Here is a 22482-nt window from a genome sequence, read left to right on the forward strand (position 1 = left end):
AAACCTGAGAAAATGTATTGGCACCCAAGCACCAAAATCCAAACACGATAGCCGGAGGATTCAATGATCCTTTATATTTGAAAGGAAAGGATTTGTGTTTTTCTGATTAGCTATCCAAATTTTTATTGATCTAAAGGTCATTGTTTGCATCCTTTTTTTGGCCTTTTCCTTGGATTGAGCATTTCAGGCTGATCATAGTAGCCAACCTCTCACTGCTAAATAGTACACACACCGTGTCATGACTCCATCAAAGTTGCTTGTTGCCCTATCTTGTCTTCTGTTAGAACCTTCGTAATAGTCGGTCATGTCACCTTGTTGGGGGGGCTTCATTGACCTGCAGCCTTGGTGAGCTGCACATCATTCATCCATTAAAGCTAATGTCTTTTCCCTTGCAGTATCACTCAAGTGGCTAAGCTACAGGACACGTGTACAAAGATGAATCTTCAGAACGAGCTGATAGACCGCGGAGGAGATTACGTATCCACCTCCCTTCCCTTCATACTGCCTGTGCTGAAGAGGGGTCTGGACCAGAGGCTGCTTCTGCTGTCCCACACCCTGCCCAACAGGCCGGAGGTAACACCAGCCAAGCTTTTCAGCGGGCATTTTTTTTTGTGTGATCTATTTTATTAAAACGTTGCTTGCTATGACCTCCGTTATCTAGAAAAACCTCTTTAACCACTTCCGGACCCGCCCTCCTGCGCAGGATTTTATATATATATATATATATATATATATATATATATATATATATATATATATATATATATATATATATATATGTGTGTGTGTATATGTATATATATATATATATATATATAGTGTGTGTGTGTATATAGTAAAACCTTGGTTTGAGAGCGTTTTTGCAAGACAAGCAAAATTTCTTAATAAATTTTGACTTGATAAACAAGTCTTAATATAAGAGTAGTGTCATGTCACAACTGAGTATAAAAGAGAAGAGAGGCGCCTCCTAAGTGTAGCAATATGGTTAAATTTTATGAAGGTCCAACATTTAGAAGCTCACATGGTTGACGATTAAGAGGCACATCTAAGTATGCAGCTATCCGGGGTAAAGCTGTCCACACCACCATCAATGTCATCCCTTTTTACGCTGCGCTCCATGAGCGGTTCACGCCTCGGTTTCAGATCGCTCTTCTGCAGGGTAGTCTTTCCGGTCAGGATTGCAGACTGACAGTGGTTTTCATTTGTGGATGGACATTTTATGGTTATGCAACCTGGTCACATTGTTATAATCTCTTTATATAGACTATACACTTGAAGGCCTTCTAAATAAATGGTTATGGAACGAATCATAAGTGCTTTGGACTACAAGCATGTTTCCGGAACGAATTATGTTCACAATCCAAGGTTTTACTGTGTGTGTATATGTTTGTATATGTGTGTGTGGGTGTATATAGATAGATATGTATGTGTGTGTGTGTGTGTATATATATATATATATATATATATATATATATATATATATATATATATATATATATATATATATATATTCACACACACAGATAATAGATATATCTACATATAGTGATATTGGGGGTGTTCAGCTCAAGTGATAGATGCATTTTTAGCGCAGAGAGTCCACATCAGACAGACGTTTATAGTTAAGGGCTTGGTAGGCCACGTTTATTAAACGGAAAAACACAAGTCCATTCAGGATTCCCACGCAGGGGTTTAACTTCATTTCGCACTCCTAAATGAAAACATACCGAGCCACCTGGCTCTCTCCTGCCAGCAGTTCCTCCTCCCGACAGGCTTCACGATTTCTTTCCAGCCCCCCAGGACTCGCTGGCTTCCTTCGTCTCCCCAACTCTCAAGGCTGGCCAGCCTTTCCCAGTCCCTGGGCAAAGAATCCCCCCCCCCCCCCCCCTCCCTCCCACGGGCTGCAGACAGCTTTCTTGGCACTGGTCTGTCTTCAACCAGCAGCAAGCTGCTCACACTCCACCTTCCACCCCCCTCTGCTCTTACCAGTCCCTTATTATATGGGGCTGTGTGCACCTGGGCACACAACCTGCTGGCTACCCACAAGACCCGGACACAGGGTTGGAGATCCCGTCCCACCCAAGACTTTTGGGGATCTCCAAACTACAGAGCCCCATCCGGAAATAGCAAAATCCAGAGAAAACGGTCAGAGCGCTTTTCTCCTCTCAAAACCTACACTCTGTAGCTCTGCAGTCCACCAATATGCAGTTCCTCTGTTCCATTTTAACCCCCTTTTCCCAGAGACAGGGACTCTCACTATTAATATATATATATACATACATACATACACATATATATATATACATACATACATACACACACGCGGCGCACATGCGCTGCTGGCGGGCCTCTTCTGCTGTGATTAATCACAACAGAAGCTGATCTGCGGGTGCTGGCATCCGCTGATCGTCTGTAATACACACAGAACAGGTATCTGCCAATGTAAACAAGGCCGGCGGGTGGGAAGAGGTTACCGCTTAGGGACCGCTCCACGTACATTTACTGTGGCAGGGCGGACGCCCTGTGCCAGATCAATTACCTAGTACCTGATCGGACACGTCCAGGTCTGGGGCGCTTGCCATCGGCAACCCGCTCCCGGTGTGATTATACAAAGTGGGAACTGCGGACTTGATGTCTGCCGCCGCCCACCGATTAGACATTAGAGAGGCAGAGCGACAATCTGCCTATGTAAACAAAGCAGACTGTCGTTCTGGGTGGACGTCATATGATGGCCCTCCAGAACGCCTGCTTGGGTAAGTGATCTGGCACAGGGCGGCCGCCCTACCACAGTAAATGTACATGGGGCGGTCCCTAAGTGGTTAAGGGAGGTAGTAGGAGATGCGTTGTAGTGCCTGATCTTGGGCAGCACTTTTACTTTTTTTCTTTGATTTAGGTTAGGTGGAGCAGATAGTTTTCAGTTATGTAATGGCTCATTATTGGTTGTTTGGATGTCCGTATTGAGAGACTGTTTGTTGTCTTCACAGTGGAAGATCACAGAGGAACCTGCAAAGCACACGGACGTTGGCATGTTGTCAATAGGCCTACTGCTCACGTCGGAGTTTTACAGCAGCGTCCTGGAGAAAGGACCTGCTGCAGACAGTCCAGAGGTAAGAAGATTGTATGTGCGTTCGTCCGTATCTCTTCTGACCAGTCCCAGCCCAGCTGTTACCTGAAAGAGCCCTAGCAAACCTTTTTTCTTTTTCATACATCATGGGACACAGAGTCAGGCTAATATTCATTACGCCATCTATACTCCATCTCCAGGTGAATGGACACTGGTAGACCAAAGGTCTTCAGACTGGAAGCGATCCCTTATATAACCCCTTCCATACAGGAAGCACTTCAGTTTTTTACCAGTGTCTGCAAGGTGGATGGCAGGGTTTGTTTGAGCTGTCTGAGCTCCGAGTCTCTAGTCCCACAAACGGTTCTTAAATGAATCAAGGGATTGACCAATCGGATCCATTTGACACCGGCTCTATACGCTTAGATAAATGGTACCTGAGCTTCGCAATGAAGACTCAAGATCCTGCAAGGTTTTGCCTGTAATGCGGCCTCCGGGCGCTGGACCCTGCGAAGTGGAATTCTGGACACTACAGGTAGTGGGCAGGAAGTGTACAGGCGGCTGCCTGGTTTGCCTAGTGGTAACGCCGGCCCTGTGTGACGGCAACCAGGTGAAGAGGACAAAGACAAGTGTGTTTTGCCTACAGTCAAGCATGGTGGTGGGAGTTTCATGGTCTGGGGCTACATGAGTGCTGCCGGCACTGGGGAACTACAGTTCATTGAGGGGACCATGAATGCCAACATGTACTGTGACATACTGAAGCAGAGCATGAGCCCCCCCCTTCAGAGACTGGGCCGCAGGGCAGTATTCCAACATAACGACCCCAAACACACCTCCAAGACCACCACTGCCTTGCTAAAGAAGCTGAGGGTAAAGGTGATGGACTGGCCAAGCATCTCTCCAGACCTAAACCCTATTGAGCATCTGTGGGACATCCTCAAACAGAAGGTGGAGGAGCACAAGGTCTCTAACATCCACCAGCTTTGTGATTTCGTCATGGAGGAGTGGAAGAGGACTGCAGTGGCAACCTATGAAGCTCTGGTGAACTCCATGCCCAGGAGGGTTAAGGCAGTGCTGGAAAATAATGGTGGCCACACAAAATATTGACACTTTCAGCCCAATTTGGGATTTTTTGTATAGGGGTGTACTCATCGTTACCAGCGGTTTAGACATTAATGGCTGTGTGTTGAGTTATTTTGAGGGGACAGCAAATTTACACTGTTATACAAGCTGTACACTCACTACTTTACATTGTAGCAAAATGTCATTTCTTCAGAGTTGTCACATGAAAAGATAGAATAAAATATTTACACAAGTGTGAGGGGTGTACTCACTTTTGTGAGATGGTGTATATCCCATAGTTTGTAGGAGCTATAACAAACCAATTAATATACCCCTATTGGGATTTTTTTAACCACTTGCCGACCAGCTGCGGCAAAATGGCACGGCTGGGCGAAACGATGTTATGTTACGTCGCTTCGCCCTGTGGCCACTAGGGGCATGCCCGGAGCCAATGCGAGTGCCCGGCGGGCTCCCGCGATTGCTCTAGACACACCGAGAACCAGGATCTGTGTGTGTAAACACACAGATCCCGGTTCTCGGAGGGGAGAAGAGACTGATCGTGTGTTCATACTGTCGTGAATAATCAGTCAGAATAAGTTGTTCCTTTTTAAGGACAGGTTTCCCGCACAATAATTATCATTGAGTAATTTTTAACGAAGATATTTTTAAGATACAAAATCAATCTATATGACACAGTCTATGCTTGTGAAACTTATTCACGGAGACGTGTGATCATACGAAATAGAAATTTATTGGTAAACAAACACAAATAATCACATGAAATTAAGATACCGATTGCGTTACATGAACGTCTTGAAAATCAATAAAACACTTGCAAAAATGGGCGTACCGTCCCTTTGACACAATACCACCATGATAACTTCTCCGTAGAATCAATAACCTTGTGAACTTGACAATTAAACAGAACATCTGTATTTCACACGTGCAACCGTTACTTTGCTGCAGGTAAGTAAGTGGTTAAAATTGTGAAATAAATTAGACGTTTGTTTTGTCAATAAATGTGGCAACTATGCAAAAAGAAAAATATAATGAAAAATTTTAATCTTTAGAGAAAAATCTACAAGGCGGTTATTGATTCGGGAGAATGATTGTCAATTGAATAATATTCAATGCATCAATATTTGAGAGAACATACAAGATAAAATCAACATGACATAATTACCCATTCCAGGATGGCTACTGTTCCTATCAGCTGGTTACCAGAGTTAAGATGGCTGCCGTGGTTTCAAGATGGATACTCTTAAAGAGGATTTACTTCTTGTGACCTCCGAGTTCTAAGTATTAGGTGTTGAGGAATCCTCATGAATGTAAAGATATGTATTCCTGCATGGTGCATGAGTGTCAGTCTGGGAGTGTGTGTGTCTCCCAGTGTCCCCCCTTCAGGGTGGATCCCTGAGCTCTCCCCCTGAGCTCTCCTCTCTCTTTTCTTCTCCCCTCCTGCCATCTTACTTGCCTCTAAATACCATTTCAGATAATAAGACCATAAAAATTATAATGGCTCTGCCCAAAAGGACGTGGCTTATTTCCCATTGGGTTAGGAGACTTAATTATTAACCTTCTCTGGAAATTTAGTGAGTTCAAATAATACCACCTTCAACCACCAGGTGTCTCACATGTGTTTTGAGTTGTCGTGAATTTTCAGTCAGAATAAGTTGTGCCTTTTTAAGGACAGGTTTCCCGCACAATAATTATCCTTGAGTAATTTTTAACGAAGATATTTTTAAGATACAAAATCAATCTATGTGACGCAGTCTATACTTGTGAAACTTATTCACGGAGACGTGTGGTCACACAAAATAGAAATTTTATTGGTAAACAAACACAAATAATCACATGAAATTAAGATACCGATTGCGTTACATGAACGTCTTGAAAATCAATAAAAACGCTTGCAAAAATGGGCGTACCGTCCCTTTGACATAATACCACCATGATAACTTCTCGGTAGAATCAATAACCTTGTGAACTTGACAATTAAACAGAACATCTGTATTTCACACGTACAACCGTTACTTTACTGCAGGTAAGTAAGTGGTTAAAATTGTGAAATAAATTAGACGTTTGCTTTGTCAATAAATGTGGCAACTATGCAAAAAGAAAAATATAATGAAAAATCTGAATCTTTAGAGAAAAATCTACAAGGCGGTTATTGATTCGGGAGAATGATTATCAACTGTATAATATTCAATACATCAATATCTGTGAGAACATATCAATATTTGAGAGAACATACAAGATAAAATCAACATGACATAATTACCCATTCCAGGATGGCTGCAGTTCCTATGGGCTAGTTACCAGAGTTAAGATGGCTGCCGTAGTTTCAAAATGGATACTCCTGAAGAGGATTTACTTCTTGTGACCTCCGAGTTCTAAGTATTAGGTGTTGAGGAATTTTCATGAATGTAAAGAGATGTATTCATGCATGGTGCATGAGTGTCAGTCTGGGAGTGTGTGTGTCTCCCAGTGTCCCCCCTTCAGGGTGGATCCCTGAGCTCTCCCCCTGAGCTCTCTCCTCCTTCCGTTCGTTCGTTCGTTGGTCGTCCATCTTCCTTGCCTCTAAATACCATTTCAGATAATAAGACCATAAAAATTATAATGGCTCTGCCCAAAAGGAGGTGGCTCACTTCCCATTGGGTTAGGAGACTTAATTATTAACTTCCTCTGGAAATTTAGTGAGTTCAAATAATACCACCTTCAACCACCAGGTGTCTCACACATGTTTTGAGTCCATCCTTTTAAATTAATACGTCCTATTTTCATAAGGTGTATAATGGTAAGTATAAGTATATACATTTACATATTCTGGTACTCGGTCTAATGTAAAATACACTCAGTATAAGTTTGATTAATCATCATTACATAACTTGGTTATATAACTGTATCTCTATAAATGTATATCTGTAAACTGGTCTATCTAGGAAACACACACATTGTTATATATTTCATCAATACCACATAAAAATGATTATCTATATGGATACCTGTATAACTTCTGGTATCTCCACTGAACATTTGTTTATCTTAAGTGTAGGCTACAATCTTATATGATTATAATCATGATTATATGTTTTTCCTAATACTAATTCGTTACCTAAAACACTTCTACTTATAAAATCACACTTTCATATACATTTTCTTCATAGCAAAGTTGTTGGGTCCGCAGACGCCAACATTATAATGTCTCTGTGACCTACAATGTCAGAGATAGTTTAAAATGACTTATGATAACCTTATTGATACCTTATAGTATTTTTGACTAGCACAATATTCAACTTTCACTAATGTGTTGAGAGGGACCGTGAACCTTCTCACTGGGTGTTTGGAACTGACTTGTTTGTTTGAACCATCCTTAAAGTTCATACAATGGTTCTGTTAACCAAGGTGTTAGCTATTTAAACAGTTCTCCACTCGAACACAATGTGAGGCTATCTCTATGCTATAAAAGTCTATGTCTCCTTGTGTCCTGTGGCAGTGTTTGTTTCTTCACAATACCATGTAAGTATCTCCTTGTTTTGTGACAGGAATAGTCTTTGTTCCAACAGCTTCCTTTACAATACATGCTTGTAAAAGTCTTCAATATTTGAGGTGTAAAGGAAGGCTTTTCAAACATGAGAATGTCCATTTTATCCTAAAGGTCCCCAAGAGGGCAACAGTTCAACTATTTAACATCACAGTTCATCTACTTGGTGAGGCCTAAGCATCTCTCATATTTCTACCCGTAAATATAAATATTTCTTCATGAATTCACAACAGAGTCCATCCTTTTAAGTTAATACGTTCTATTTTCATAATGAGTATAATGGTAAGGATAAGTATATACCTTTAAATATTCTGGTAATCGGTCTAATATAAAATACTCAGTATAATCTTGATTAATCACTATTGCATAAACTGGTTACATATATATGTGTCTCTATAAATGTATGTCTATAAAGACTGGTCTATCTAGGAAATACACCCGTTATATATTTCATCAATACTACATAAAAATGATTATCTATATGGATACCTGTATATCTTCTGGTATCTTCACTGAATATTTGTTTTTCTAAGCATAGGTTACAGTCTTATGTAAGTTATGCTTATAATTATATGTTTTTCCTAATACTAATTAGTTTCTTAAAACACTTCTACTTATAAAATCACACTTTCATATATATTTTCTTCATACCAAAGTTGTTGGGTCCGTAGATGCCAAAATTATAATATGTCTCTGTGACCTACAATGTCATAGATAGTTTGAAATGACTTATAATAACCTTATAGATACTTTTAAAATATTTTTGACTGGCACAATATCCAACTCTCTCTAACGTGTTGAGATGGACCTTGAACATTCCCACTGGGTGTTTAGAAATGACTTGTTTGTCTAAACCATCCTAAAAGTTCATACAATGAGTTTTGTTAGCCAAGGTGTTAGCTATTTAAACAGTCCCTCACTTGAACACAATAGGTTTATGCCAGGTGAGGTCATCTCTATGTGAGAATAGTCTGTATAACCTTGTATCCTGTGGCAGCTTTCGTTTATTCACAATACCATGTAAATATCTCCTTGTTTTGTGACCAGAGCAGTTTTTGTTCCAACAGTTTTCCTCACAATACATGCTTGTAAAAGTCTTCAATATTTGAAGTAGTAGAGAAACTTGGAAAAACATGAGAGCGTCTAATTTGTCCTAAAGGTCTCCAAAAGGGCAACAGTTCAATTATTGTCACATCACAGCTCATCTACTTTTTGAGGCCTAAGCATCTCTCATGTTTCTGCCAGTAAATATAAAATATATTTCTTCATGAATTAACAACAATACAAAGTATGAACAACGATCTGTCTTCCCCCCCCTAGACAGTCCCCTCCCCCCTTCAGTGTTAACCCCTTCCCTGCCAGTGACATTTTTACAGTAATCAATGCATTTTTATAGCACTGATCTTTGTATAAATGCCAATGGTCCCAAAAATGTGTCAAAAATGTCCGCCATTACTAGTAAAAAAAAATAATAAAAACTCTATAAATCTATCCCCTATTTTGTAGACGCTATAACTTTTGCGCAAACCAATCAATATATGCTTATTGCGATTTTTTTACCAGAAATATGTAGAAGAATACATATCGGCCTAAACCTAGGAAGAAATTTGTGTTTTTTTTCGAAATTGATGCTCTTGTTTTGTTTATAGCGCAAAAAATAAAAACCGCAGAGATGGTCAAATACCACCAAAAGAAAGGTCTATTTGTGGGGGGGGGGGGGGGGGGAGGACGTCAATTTTGTTTGGGTGCAACGTCGCACGACCGCGCATTTGTCAGTTAAAGCGACGCAGTGCAGAATCGCAAAAAACATGTAGCAGAATACATATTGGTCTAAATTTATGAGGAAATTAGATTTTTTTTTTTAAGCATTTTTTTTATTGGATATTATAGCAGAAAGTAAAAAAAATAATTTTTTTTTTTTTTTTTTTTAATTCTAAATAGTCAGTTTTTTTGTTTATAGCGCCAAAAAATAAAAAAAAGAATGGTGATCAAATACCACCAAAAGAAAGCTCTATTTGTAGGGAGAAAAGTACATCAATTTAATTTGGGTACAGCACAGCGTTGCATGACTGCGCAAATGTCAAAGTAACGCAGTGCCGTATCGCAAAAAATAGACTGGTCATGAAGGGGGTTAAATCTTCCGGAGGTCAAGTGGTTAAATTGATGTGTTTTTAATTTTTGCAGAAATGACCCCTCTATATAGGACCACTTCACCTTTGATTGTCCTATGCCAAAGCCCCCCACTCCCCTAAGATCCAGAGACCCAACCAGTTTTTTTTTTTTTCAGCATTCTTGCCATGGCCACATTTATTCCTAGGAGTAAAAAAATCTATAAGAATCGAGTTAAATATCAAATTTAAGAGTCCATGTGAATAAATTAATCTGAGCATATTGAGTCTGTAAGTAATGTGTTAGTGGTTCAAACCTCCTTTAATAGTAGTATCCATCCATCACCAAAACCGCAGTGAATCCACCACCAGCTGTAGAAACGGCTTACCAGCTCCTGTAGAACCCTTATTACAGGGGGTTGGTGTACGCTTGTGGCTCAAAATCCAACCGGGGCCTTTCTTGGTGTCTCAGGGTTCCTTTGCGCCTCCGATTATACTCATTGAGTTAAATGGAGATTGGGTACCAAAAAGATACCAAAGGCTCCACATAGCATAAAATCTTTGATGGGTTTATTGGATAAAAAACACTTTCAACAGTAAGTAAACACCTTAAGTTTGGTGTGCCGGCCGACACACAACCAAACAAACCCGTCCGTCGGTAGATGGTGAGGTCAACACGTCTCTCCTCCCCAACGCGTTTTGTCACAAATTATGTTGTTTTGGGGCATCCTAGGAGTGTCTGTACTCATGGTGGCCTTCAGTGGCTGTTCAGTGTACAGCTCACACATATTTAGCATTGAGCATCCAATTACCAGTCTCCAGCACTGTCACATGGAGTAGGAATGTGCCTGCTTAACCCTGTGAGAGCATTTTCTCCCATGTCTAAACTTTCAGGGTGCTAATTTTTACAGGTTTACTTTTAAGGGCTCAGCCACAAAGTGGTGCTTTGCAATGCAAATGTTCTTCTACTCTTGACGGTTCCTCCCTTTGACCTCCACATGAATGTTGTATCCTGTATTGGGTCAGAGGGTGGAAACAGTGACAGCTGCTGGGGCACTCAAACGTTTGACACTTGCAGAAGTGTCAGTTTTCCTGTGGACTTTAGTAGAAGATCTCTTAGCATTCGAGTTGTTTTTCGTGGTGTGGGAAGCAGGAGGTTTTTCTGGTTAGCGCAGCACCCCTTCCTCTTTTACTCTTGACTTTTTGGGTTCATGCCTGGCCCTTTTATGATTTGTGCAGCTGTCCAGTCGCATAGATTTTCCACAGCTCTTATCTTCTTTACCTATTCCTCTTTTCTTTTTCCAACTGGGTAGCGCAGGAATATCTCTCACTTTATAAGCAGGAGTATGGCTTCGTTTTTTGTTTAGCACAGCTTTTTACTCCAGTAGGGAGTCGCTGTAGTGTATTGCATGGACCTCGTGGTTCTAGGTTTCATAGTTATGTAATCCACTTAAATCTCTCATAATCCTCTCCTCCCTTGTTGCAGGCTGTGGACTTTAGGAAGTTTTGGGGAACAAAATCGGAGCTCCGGAGGTTCCAGGATGCATCAATCTGCGAGGCGGTGGTGTGGCCGGCAGACAACGTGCAGGAAAAACGCCGGATTCCGGAACTCCTCGTCAAACACCTTCTACAGCTGTGAGTGCACTTACAGGTTTATTATTCCAACAAGGACACATGCACTGAGCTCCTGCAGGGGTTGAATCTGATTGGAAGCTGGAAAGGTTTTTATAGAATGCTGTACAGTTGGATCTGATGTGGAGTGTTCAGTGTGGGGGCATGTAATAAATAATGATTACTTCTCTCTGCTTGATCTGTGTTGTGGACATGACAGATAGTTCTGTACATCTAACACGGTCTGTCCCCTTTCACTTTATTAGAAGCTTACACTCAACATTTCTAAACATTTAGTGTTAGTAATGCTGCATTTCATAGGTGTTTCACATTGCTGGCTAGATTTTAAAATCAGTGCACCATTCTGGTTGTGTGAGGAAGGGATTAACTTGTACAATGTCTCCAATCCTTAGACATGCCGCCCTGCCAGAGTCTGCCATCAGCTACACGGGAAATCTTCTGGACTGCACACTTACCAGGGGGAAAAGGGTGAGTGGCAGAACACCTGGCCTATTATAGGAGAGCGCTGGTGTATATGTGTATCAGACTCTTCTCACACTCATCCCTCTCTTCTTCTCACTCTCGCCCCTCTCTTCTCCTCACACTCGCCCCTCTCTTCTCACACTCGCCCCTCTCTTCTCCTCACACTCACCCCTCTCTTCTCCTCACACTCACCCATCTCTCCTCCTCACACTCGCTCCATCTCCCCTCCTCACACTCGCTCCATCTCCCCTCCTCACACTCGCTCCATCTCCCCTCCTCACACTCGCTCATCTCTCCTCCTCACACTCGCTCCATCTCCCCTCCTCACACTCGCTCCATCTCTCCTCCTCACACTCGCTCCATCTCTCCTCCTCACACTCGCTCCATCTCTCCTCCTCACACTCGCTCATCTCTCCTCCTCACACTCGCTCATCTCTCCTCCTCTCGCTTGCCGTTCTCTCTTCCCGACGCTCGCCTTTCTCTCCTCCCGTCGCTCGCCTTTCTCTCCTCCCGTCGCTCGCCTTTCTCTCCTCCCGTCGCTCGCCTTTCTCTCCTCCCGTCGCCCGCCTTTCTCTCTTCCCGTCGCTCGCCTTTCTCTCTTCCCGTCGCTCGCCTTTCTCTCTTCCCGTCGCTCGCCTTTCTCTCTTCCCGTCGCTCGCCTTTCTCTCTTCCCGTCGCTCGCCTTTCTCTCTTCCCGTCGCTCGCCTTTCTCTCTTCCCGTCGCTCGCCTTTCTCTCTTCCCGTCGCTCGCCTTTCTCTCTTCCCGTCGCTCGCCTTTCTCTCTTCCCGTCGCTCGCCTTTCTCTCTTCCCGTCGCTCGCCTTTCTCTCTTCCCGTCGCTCGCCTTTCTCTCTTCCCGTCGCTCGCCTTTCTCTCTTCCCGTCGCTCGCCTTTCTCTCTTCCCGTCGCTCGCCTTTCTCTCTTCCCGTCGCTCGCCTTTCTCTCTTCCCGTCGCTCGCCTTTCTCTCTTCCCGTCGCTCGCCTTTCTCTCTTCCCGTCGCTCGCCTTTTTCTGCTCCTATGGCTCTCCCTCGCTCCTTTCAACCTGCACTGCATCCCTCACTCTCTCTTTGCCACTCATTTCTCGCTTTCTTCAAGTCTGCTCGTCCCTCTCTTCTTCTCACTCTCGTCCCTCTCTTCTTCTCACTCTCGTCCCTCTCTTCTTCTCACTCTCGTCCCTCTCTTCTTCTCACTCTCGCCCCTCTCTTCTTCTCACTCTCGCCCCTCTCTTCTTCTCACTCTCTCCCCTCTCTTCTCCTCATACTCGCCCCTCTCTTCTCCTCATACTCGCCCCTCTCTTCTCCTCACACTCGCCCCTCTCTTCTCCTCACACTCGCTCCATCTCTCCTCCTCACACTCGCTCCATCTCTCCTCCTCACACTCGCTCCATCTCTCCTCCTCACACTCGCTCCATCTCTCCTCCTCACACTCGCTCCATCTCTCCTCCTCACACTCGCTCCATCTCTCCTCCTCACACTCGCTCCATCTCTCCTCCTCACACTCGCTCCATCTCTCCTCCTCACACTCGCTCCATCTCTCCTCCTCACACTCGCTCCATCTCTCCTCCTCACACTCGCTCCATCTCTCCTCCTCACACTTGCTCCATCTCTCCTCCTCACACTTGCTCCATCTCTCCTCCTCACACTTGCTCCATCTCTCCTCCTCACACTTGCTCCATCTCTCCTCCTCACACTCGCTCCATCTCTCCTCCTCACACTCGCTCGCCTTTCTCTCCTCCTGTCGCTCGCTTTTCTCTCTTCCTGACGCTCGCCTTTCTCTCTTCCTGACGCTCGCCTTTCTCTCTTCCTGTCGCTCGCCTTTCTCTCTTCCTGTCGCTCGCCTTTCTCTCTTCCTGTCGCTCGCCTTTCTCTCTTCCTGTCGCTCGCCTTTCTCTCTTCCTGTCGCTCGCCTTTCTCTCTTCCTGTCGCTCGCCTTTCTCTCTTCCTGTCGCTCGCCTTTCTCTCCTCCTGTCGCTCGCCTTTCTCTCCTCCTGTCGCTCGCCTTTCTCTCCTCCTGTCGCTCGCCTTTCTCTCCTCCTGTCGCTCGCCTTTCTCTCCTCCTGACGCTCGCCTTTCTCTCTTCCTGTCGCTCGCCTTTCTCTCTTCCTGTCGCTCGCCTTTCTCTCCTCCTGTCGCTCGCCTTTCTCTCCTCCTGTCGCTCGCCTTTCTCTCCTCCTGTCGCTCGCCTTTCTCTCCTCCTGTCGCTCGCCTTTCTCTCCTCCTGTCGCTCGCCTTTCTCTCCTCCTGTCGCTCGCCTTTCTCTCCTCCTGTCGCTCGCCTTTCTCTCCTCCTGTCGCTCGCCTTTCTCTCTTCCTGTCGCTCGCCTTTCTCTCTTCCTGTCGCTCGCCTTTCTCTCTTCCTGTCGCTCGCCTTTCTCTCTTCCTGTCGCTCGCCTTTCTCTCTTCCTGTCGCTCGCCTTTCTCTCTTCCTGTCGCTCGCCTTTCTCTCTTCCTGTCGCTCGCCTTTCTCTGCTCCTATCGCTGTCCCTCGCTCCTTTCAACCTGCACTGCATCCCTCACTCTCCCTTTGCCACTCATTTCTCACAACTTCTGGCGCTCGCCCCTCTCTCCTTTCTCGCATTCTGTTGCCCTTTTGTTTCTTTTCTCTTTGCTTATGATGTGGGTTTGTGTTCAGCCCGGTACAGGGGAGGAGCAGATGGCCACTGTCATCCAGTCCTATGATGACCTCAGCAGGAAGCTTTGGAATCTGGAGGATTTACCACTTACCGTCACCGCGGTGCAGGGGACCCACCCATCACTCCGCTACACAGATGTGAGTTTGGAGAATGTTCATTTTGCGGCATATTGCCATCAGCCAGTTTTTCACTTGGAAACACATTGACTCTTCATCTTAGAGGGCCCATTTACTCATCTGTAACACCAGTGTCCCGACAGTGTGGATATTTTACATGTCATCCCTATGACCAGTAGCGGTGTTTGCTACCATCTTCAATTTTCCTGTCTTTGTCCAACATGGAGTTTGTTGTTATTGAAATTAGTGGCAATTTATTTTTTTTCTTATATATATATTTTTTTTTTTACCCTGAAGGTTTTTCCTCCTCTTGTTGTAAAACCAGAGTGGGCCTTTTTTAAGACTGTGATGGAAAAGAAGTCTCTGGTCCCATTGGTGGATAAGCCCAGCCCAGCCTATGTTTCACCTATAAAGGGTAAGTGCAACATCCACAGCTTGTGGATCAAATGACCTTGCAGCACTGGGGTTATGGTAGCAGTTTTCTCCTGGTTCTGAGTGTAGAGGAAGTTCTCATGCTAATTATACTATTCCTGCTTGCAATGCTGGTGGCCATACACTATACGAAAAATCGTCCGAAATTCTGCCATTTAGACAGTTTGTGCGTATTTCGGCCAGTTAATGGGCACAAAATCGATAATCGTTGGGACGTTTTTGAGCGAAAAAAACGAAGGACAAGTTTGAAAATTTTCTAACGAACGATGAATGAAAAGGTTAATGTGTTTCCCATCCGAACTGTCTGCACTAGGTATATGTAAAAAAAAAAAAAACTAACAAAAAAATTGATTCATTTATGTCCACTGAGTGATTTATCGGTTATTACATGATGACACTATCGTTTGCACTCACAGGCAAATGTAGTTTTTCAAAAATGGGTTCGGCCGATTTTTCATATATTGTGTATGGTTAGCATTAGTAATCTTCTTTCTACTTTGTATTATTGCTGCTCAACCAATTCAATAACTGGGCACTTTCAACCCCTTTCTGCCCAGGCCAATTTTTCAGCTTTCACACTTTGAATGACAATTGCGTGGTCATGCAACACTGTACCCATATGAAATTTTTATCTTTTTTTTTTTTTTTTTTTACTGGGTTTTTTTTCTGCTAACTAAACGAAAAAAGACAAACGAAGAAAAACTTATTTTTTTCAAAATTTTCAGTTATAAACTTTGCAATTAAATAATCTTTCTTAATAAATTTAGGCCAAAATATATTTGGCTACATTTCTTTGGTAAAAATAACCCAAATCAGTGCTTATTACAGGCAGTCCCCGAGTTACGAACCTCCGACTTGTGAACGATGCGTGGCCTCTTTTCGACGGCGGGCACCTCGGAAAACATCGGAAAACGACGTCTGCGCATGCACGGCTACTTGGCAGAACATCGGAAAACTACATCTTTGCCGTTCTGCGCATGCGCTTCCGACTTACGAACATTTCCTACTTAAGAACAAACCGGCAGTCCCTAACCCGTTCGTAACTCGGGGACTGCCTGTATTTTGTCTGTAGGAAAGGAGAGTGTCCACAAACAGATGGCAGAGTGGCCAGAAGAAAGCCATTACTTTCAGCAAAAAACAAAATGGCACATTTTGAGTTTGTGAAAAGGCACATGGGAGACTTCCAAAATGTATGGAGGAAGGTGCTCTGGTCTGATGAGACTAAAATTGAACTTTTTGGCCATCAAAGAAAACGCTATGTCTGGCGCAAACCCAACACATCACATCACCCAAAGAACACCATCCCCACTGTGAAACATGGTGGTGTCAGCATCATGCTGTGGAGATGTTTTTCAGCAGTCAGGACTGGGAAACTGGTCAGAGTTGAGGGAAAGATAGATGGTGCTAAATACAGGGATATTCTTGAGCAAATCCTGTACCACTCTGTGTGTGATTTGAGGCTAGGACGGAGGTTCACCTTCCAGCAGGACAATGACACCAAACACACTGCTAAAGCAACACTTGAGTGGTTTAAGGGGAAACATGTAAATGTGTTGGAATGGCCTAGTCAAAGCCCAGATCTCAATCCAATAGAAAATCTGTGGTCAGACTTAAAGATTGCTGTTCACAAGCGCCAACTTATCCAAAGTGACTTGGAGCTGTGATAGCCGCAAAAGGTGGCTCTACAAAGTATTGACTTTAGGGGGGTGAATAGTTATGCACATTGACTTTTTTCTGTTATTTTGTCCTATTTGTTGTTTCCATCACAATAAATAAAAATCTTCAAAGTTGTGGGCATGTTCTGTAAATTAAATGGTGCAAATCCTCAAACAATCCATGTTAATTCCAGGTTGTGAGGCAACAAAACACGAAAAATGCCAAGGGGGGGGGGGTGAATACTTTTGCAAGGCACTGTAGTTGGAGGGCAAGTGAGCCTGGAGGTAACCCAATCCTCCTTAAAAGCACAGGGGCACACTGGACACCCAGCACATAGCACAGTGGCAGCAAAGGTGTCCAGTGTGTCCCCTCACCAATATTACATCAGTAACAAACAAATGGCCACTCCCCCCACCTGTAAGTGGCCTTTGCAGCAAGGAGCACATGGAAGAGCGCTTTGGATAAGTCTCTATGAGTTTGCCACATCTTACCACTGGGATTTTTGCCCATTCCTCCTTGCAAAACTGCTCCAGCTCCTTCAGATTGGATGGTTTGCGCTTGTGAACAGCAATCTTTAAGTCTGACCACAGATTTTCTATTGGATTGAGATCTGGGCTTTGACTAGGCCATTCCAACACATTTACATGTTTCCCCTTAAACCACTCAAGTGTTGCTTTAGCAGTGTGTTTGGGGTCATTGTCCTGCTGGAAGGTGAACCTCCGTCCTAGCCTCAAATCACACACAGAGTGGTACAGGTTTTGCTCAAGAATATCCCTGTATTTAGCACCATGCAAAACAAAACCAAAGAAAATTCCCAGCTGAACTCGCCAGCCTGCAACCAACCAAATTATCCTAACAGTTTTGGTTAAAAACAGGGGTTTAGTTAGCATGCATTTGCAAATAATACTGGGGTGCCATGGAGCTGCTCTGCAGCCTACGCATGTGCTAAGCCCCTGTTTTTATTTAAAAAAAAAAAAAAAAATTTAAAGGTATTGCAGGTTACAGGCATAGAAATATAATTTCCCAAAAAAAAAAAATATTTTATATATATAATGTGTGTGTGTGTGTATGTATATGTGTGTATGTATATATATATATATATATATATATATATATATATATATATATATATATATATATATATATGTATATATATATATATATATATAAAACGCTTTTTTTTTTTTTTTTTTTTTATTACCCCTGTAAGGCAAAAGGCATAATGAGCTAGTATGCACCGCATACTAGCTCATTATGAAATACTTACCTTAGAACGAGGCGTCGGTATCTTACCTGGTCCATGCCGAGGTCGCTGACATGTTGCCTCGGCGTGTCTTCCAGGCATGTCTTCCAGGCATGTCTTCCAGCCACTCACAGAGCTGGAGACGCGATGTCGTCACTCCCGCACATGCGCGCGGGAGATTTCTTTCCGGCAAGGTCTGGCATCTGCCGGGCCTTCAGCCAAGAATCCCCTGTGCGCATGCGCCGCTGCAGTCAGCGGCTCATTGCAAGGGGAATATCTCCTAAACTGTACAGGTTTAGGAGAGATTTTTTTTTACCTACAGGTAAGCCTTATTATAGGCTTACCTGTAGGTAAAAGTTAAAAAATTGACTATACAACCACTTTAACAGGTATATAACCAACACTATAGACAATAAATGAAGAGTCTGCATTAGGTTCTGTGAATGCATAATAGATTTGGTAAATAAGCAATGGTTGGTATGTGGCTGGACACAGTTACTAAAGGTTATGGAGAAGTTAGGAACAAGTGGGATGTCTATTCATATTCTCACAGTTGTCAGTGCTGGGGTAAGGAGATCAAGCCTGTGGTCTTTTCTTATCCATACATCAGATATGAAGTGTAGAGATTTTCCCTAAGTAAGTGGGGAACTAGAATTGGTTATCCAGGACCACGCCCCCCCCCCCCCCCACTGTCTAAGGAATTTGGTCATGGTGAGATGAGCCCTGGCGAACATATATTCCAATTGGAAGTGGCGGTTTAGGATTGTTATAAGCTGAGTAATAGTCGGAGGTGTGGCGGATTTCAAGTTCCGAGCAAGGGAAAGCCGGGCCGCTATAAAGATTTGAGTGGCATTTGATGTGGCCATTCTTCGAGCCCTATCCCCAGCAATGCTAACTGTGGTGTGAGATCACAAGCTATTCCTGTGATTGACCCGAGCAGTGCGTGCACATCTGTCCAAAACCTAGAAATGACTGGACAAACCCACCATATGTGCGGGGGAAGATTAAGCCCCTGTTTTTAATGCAAACTGTTAGGAGAATTCGGGGTTGGTTGCAGGCTGGCTGGTGAGTCGAGCTGGGAATTTTTGTTGGTTTTGTTTAGCCTAGCGTGAAAGCCTGCGGGGGAATATATCTGTCCCTGCTCAGGGAACTGATGATAGGTGGGGGGATTCGGATAATCTCTGGTCTCTGGATTCCGGTGTATTCACAATAAAACGGTCTTTGAACCCCAAAAACGAAAAAGTGGTGTCAGAGAGGCGTCCGAATGTGAAGGGGTAGAGCTGAGTCTTCACAAGTTTCGATATTTATTGCTCACAGAATAGTATAAAACACAGTCGACGCGTTTCGTGGCGCTACACTAGCCACTTCCTCGGAATGGTGCATAAAACAATTACTGCCGTACTGGAATACCTAAAATGTGCAAAAGAAATGTTTACTTGTCATTGATGTTCTGAGGTGCTGGAATTTTACAGCGGGTTTCAATTGTATTGCTGGTAAATTATGTAGTATAACATGTAAAAAATGTTTCTTTTTTAGAATTGTATTACTTCACTGGTAGAAATGTGATAGAACTGGTAAATTTCCTTGGAAAATGATGTTAATCTTCTGGTACAGATGGGACGCAGTGATCAGTGAAAGATAATTATATTGTACAGGAAATTGGATGAAATTTTCCTTTTTTTTTTATTGGCAGTGATCTGTCACATGGAAGGAAGTGGGAAATGGCCACAAGATAAAGACGCCATTAAGCGAGTGAAGGCCGCTTTCCAGATCCGGCTGGGCGAGCTGCTAAAGGAGCAACATGATCTACTGTGCCGACCCACAGCAACCTATACAGATGTGTACAAGGTGAGGTTCCAACACCCCTACAGGTTTCTCAGTAATACCTGCCTATTCTCTTCCCTTGTCCTTGTTTATATAGATCTGTATATTATCTGATGCTTTTTCCTCTTCTTAAAGTGGTTGTAAACCTTCATTTGACCACTTACTTACTGGGCACCTAAACCCCCCTCCTGCCCAGATCAATTTTCAGCTTTTAGCGCTGTCACTCTTTGAATGACAATTGCGCGGTCATACAACACTGCACTCAAGTTAAATTTTTATCATCCCCCCCCCCCCCACGAATAGAGCTTTCTTTTGGTGGTATTTGATCATCTCTGGGTTTTTTCTTTTTTGTTAAAAAAAAAATTAAAAAAGACCACATTTAAAAAAAAAAAAAAAAAAATACAAAACCATTTTATATTTTGTTAATTTTGCAAAAAGGTAATTTTTCTCCTTCATTGATGTACGCTGATAGGCTGCACTGATGGGCACTAATAGGCGGCACTGATGAGGTGGCACTGGTGGGAACTGAGAGGTGGCACTGATGAGCGGCACTGAAGGGCATTGATAAAAATGAAAAGCTGCCTCCCATGCCACCCCAGCGTGAAAGCCCGCGTGCTTTCACACTTGGGCGGTGCGCTTGCAGGACGGGAAAAAAAGTCCTGCAAGCAGCATCTATGGGGCGGTGTAGGAGCGGTGTATACAGCGCTCCTCCACTGCCCCTGCCCATTGGAATGAATGGTCACCGCTTCCGAAGTGCCTGAAAAGTGCTTCAGAAGCGCCGCAACACCGGCACTTTTAACCCTTTCTTCAGCCGCTAGCGGGGGGGGGGTTAAAAAGCGCCCTGCTTACAGGCTGAAATGTGCAGCTAAAACGGCAGTAAAGCGCCGTTAAAACGGCGCTTTACTGCCAACGCATGGGAGACCCCAAGGTGAAAGTACCCCTAATAATGTCACGCTGTTTTGAAGAATAATTTTTCCTAAATGTCGGTCTGTGTTCATTTTAAAATGTATTACTCGTGATTTCCCACGCTCTCCATCGCTCTTTCATTACAGGATGGCTATGTTTTCCGTCTCCAAGTTGCGTATCACCGAGAGCCGCAGTTTATGAAGGAGGTTATCACTCCGGAGGGGATGCTGAAGTACCGCGATACGGAGGAGTCGCTGCAGCTGGAACTGGAGACTATTCACCTGACGCAGCTGACCAGCACGCTACACGGGTAGGGCACCCAGCAATGGGGTGGATTTGCTAAGGCCCCTTTCACACTGTGGCAGGGGCGGCATCGGCGGTAAAACGCCGCTATTGTTAGCGGGCCTTTACTGTCGGTGTTTGCCCACTAGCGGGGGGTTTTACCCCCCGCTAGCGGCAGAGAAAGGGTTAAAAACCACCGTGGCGCTTTGCCGGCGGTATTGCTGCGGTGTCCCATTGATTTCAATGGGCAGGAGCGGTGAATGAGCGCTCCTTCACCGCCCCAAAGATGCTGCTAGCAGGACTTTTTTCAGCGTCCTGCCAGCGCACCGCTCCTATGTAAAAAGCCCTCGGGGCTTTCACATTGGAGACAAAACAACGGCACTTTTAGGTCAGTTTGCAGGCGCTATTTTTAGCGCAATATCGCCTGCAAACCGCCCCAGTATGAAAGGGCCCTAAAGGCAAATAATACTGTGCACTGCAAGTGCGGTTGCTGCAGAGCTTAGTAAATGAGCTAAAGCTTCACTTTACACAAGAATAAAAAGTCGTAATATCGTCTCGCTGCCGATACTAAGCATTTTGCATGAGCACTCGTGCAAATGCTCCGATACCTGAAACCGATACCTTTTGCGGTGCGATTCGCATCCATACAAAATTAATGGGCTCAAATCACACTGCAGAAAATCGCATGCAATGTGATTCCTGTCCAAGTTGCATGCAGTTTCCCCCCCCATTGTTCCTGTGTGAACCCAGGCTTGTCATAGTGACTTCAGCCCAGCTTCACGCTGGATCGGTGCCCCCGCATTCCTGTTGCAATTTCCTTGTACGGGCTCAAATCGCACCGCTAAGGTATCGGTAATCGATATCAGCAAGTTTTTGAGTCACAAGTATCGGTACTTATACTCGCCGATTAAAAAAAAAAAAAAAAACAGTATTAGTGCAATCCCAACCAGGATGTTACTTTTTGCATGCCTAAACTGTATACAGAATACTTGAAATCCAGAGGCGTGAAAAAAAGGTGCGTGCTAAAGGCCTGATGTGGTGTGAAAGCCCATGTTGAGTTATTGTTTACAGTTTTCCTTTTATTTCTGCTAGTCTCCACCAGCAACTTCCTGCATTTGGAGGCACATCGCGCCTCGCCAAGCGTTGGATTCGGGCCCAGCTGCTGTCGGACGGCCTGTCGGAGGAGTGTGTGGACCTTCTTGTGGCTCATCTCTTTCTGCATCCAGCTCCATTCACTGCACCAAGGTACAAACACAATACACAATAACTGTACATTACACCTGTGCTTTGCCCATGGCAAGGCAGAGCAGAAGGGTAGTCTTAAAGCGGAGTCCCACCCTCAATTTTTTTTTTTCAGAATTGGACTCCTCTAAACCTATAAAAAAACATTTGAAGGAAAAATTTTTTTTTTTTTTTTTATACTTACCAGAATCGCCCTGTTGCTATGTAGTCCTCCTAATCTGCCACTTCCTGGTCCGCGGAGCTCCTCCTTTCTTCCTTCCTCGCCTGTGACATTCCCCAG

The 22482-nt window shown here is 43.9% G+C and overlaps 1 protein-coding gene across 1 annotated transcript in view; it reads left to right on the forward strand.

Annotated features, from left to right (window-relative positions):
- Positions 1-22482, forward strand: part of NOL6 (nucleolar protein 6) — a 109912-nt gene that overhangs the window by 45871 nt on the left and 41559 nt on the right. Inside the window, exons 12-20 of the mRNA XM_073618408.1 lie at positions 396-573; positions 2985-3107; positions 11262-11410; positions 11800-11875; positions 14501-14638; positions 14915-15032; positions 19642-19796; positions 20825-20988; positions 22053-22205. Of these exons, the coding sequence (XP_073474509.1) occupies positions 396-573; positions 2985-3107; positions 11262-11410; positions 11800-11875; positions 14501-14638; positions 14915-15032; positions 19642-19796; positions 20825-20988; positions 22053-22205 (1254 nt within the window). The remainder of the gene's footprint in view (positions 1-395; positions 574-2984; positions 3108-11261; positions 11411-11799; positions 11876-14500; positions 14639-14914; positions 15033-19641; positions 19797-20824; positions 20989-22052; positions 22206-22482) is intronic.

Source organism: Aquarana catesbeiana, linkage group LG01 (assembly GCF_042186555.1).
Source record: "Aquarana catesbeiana isolate 2022-GZ linkage group LG01, ASM4218655v1, whole genome shotgun sequence".
NCBI classification, from domain to species: Eukaryota; Metazoa; Chordata; class Amphibia; order Anura; family Ranidae; genus Aquarana; species Aquarana catesbeiana.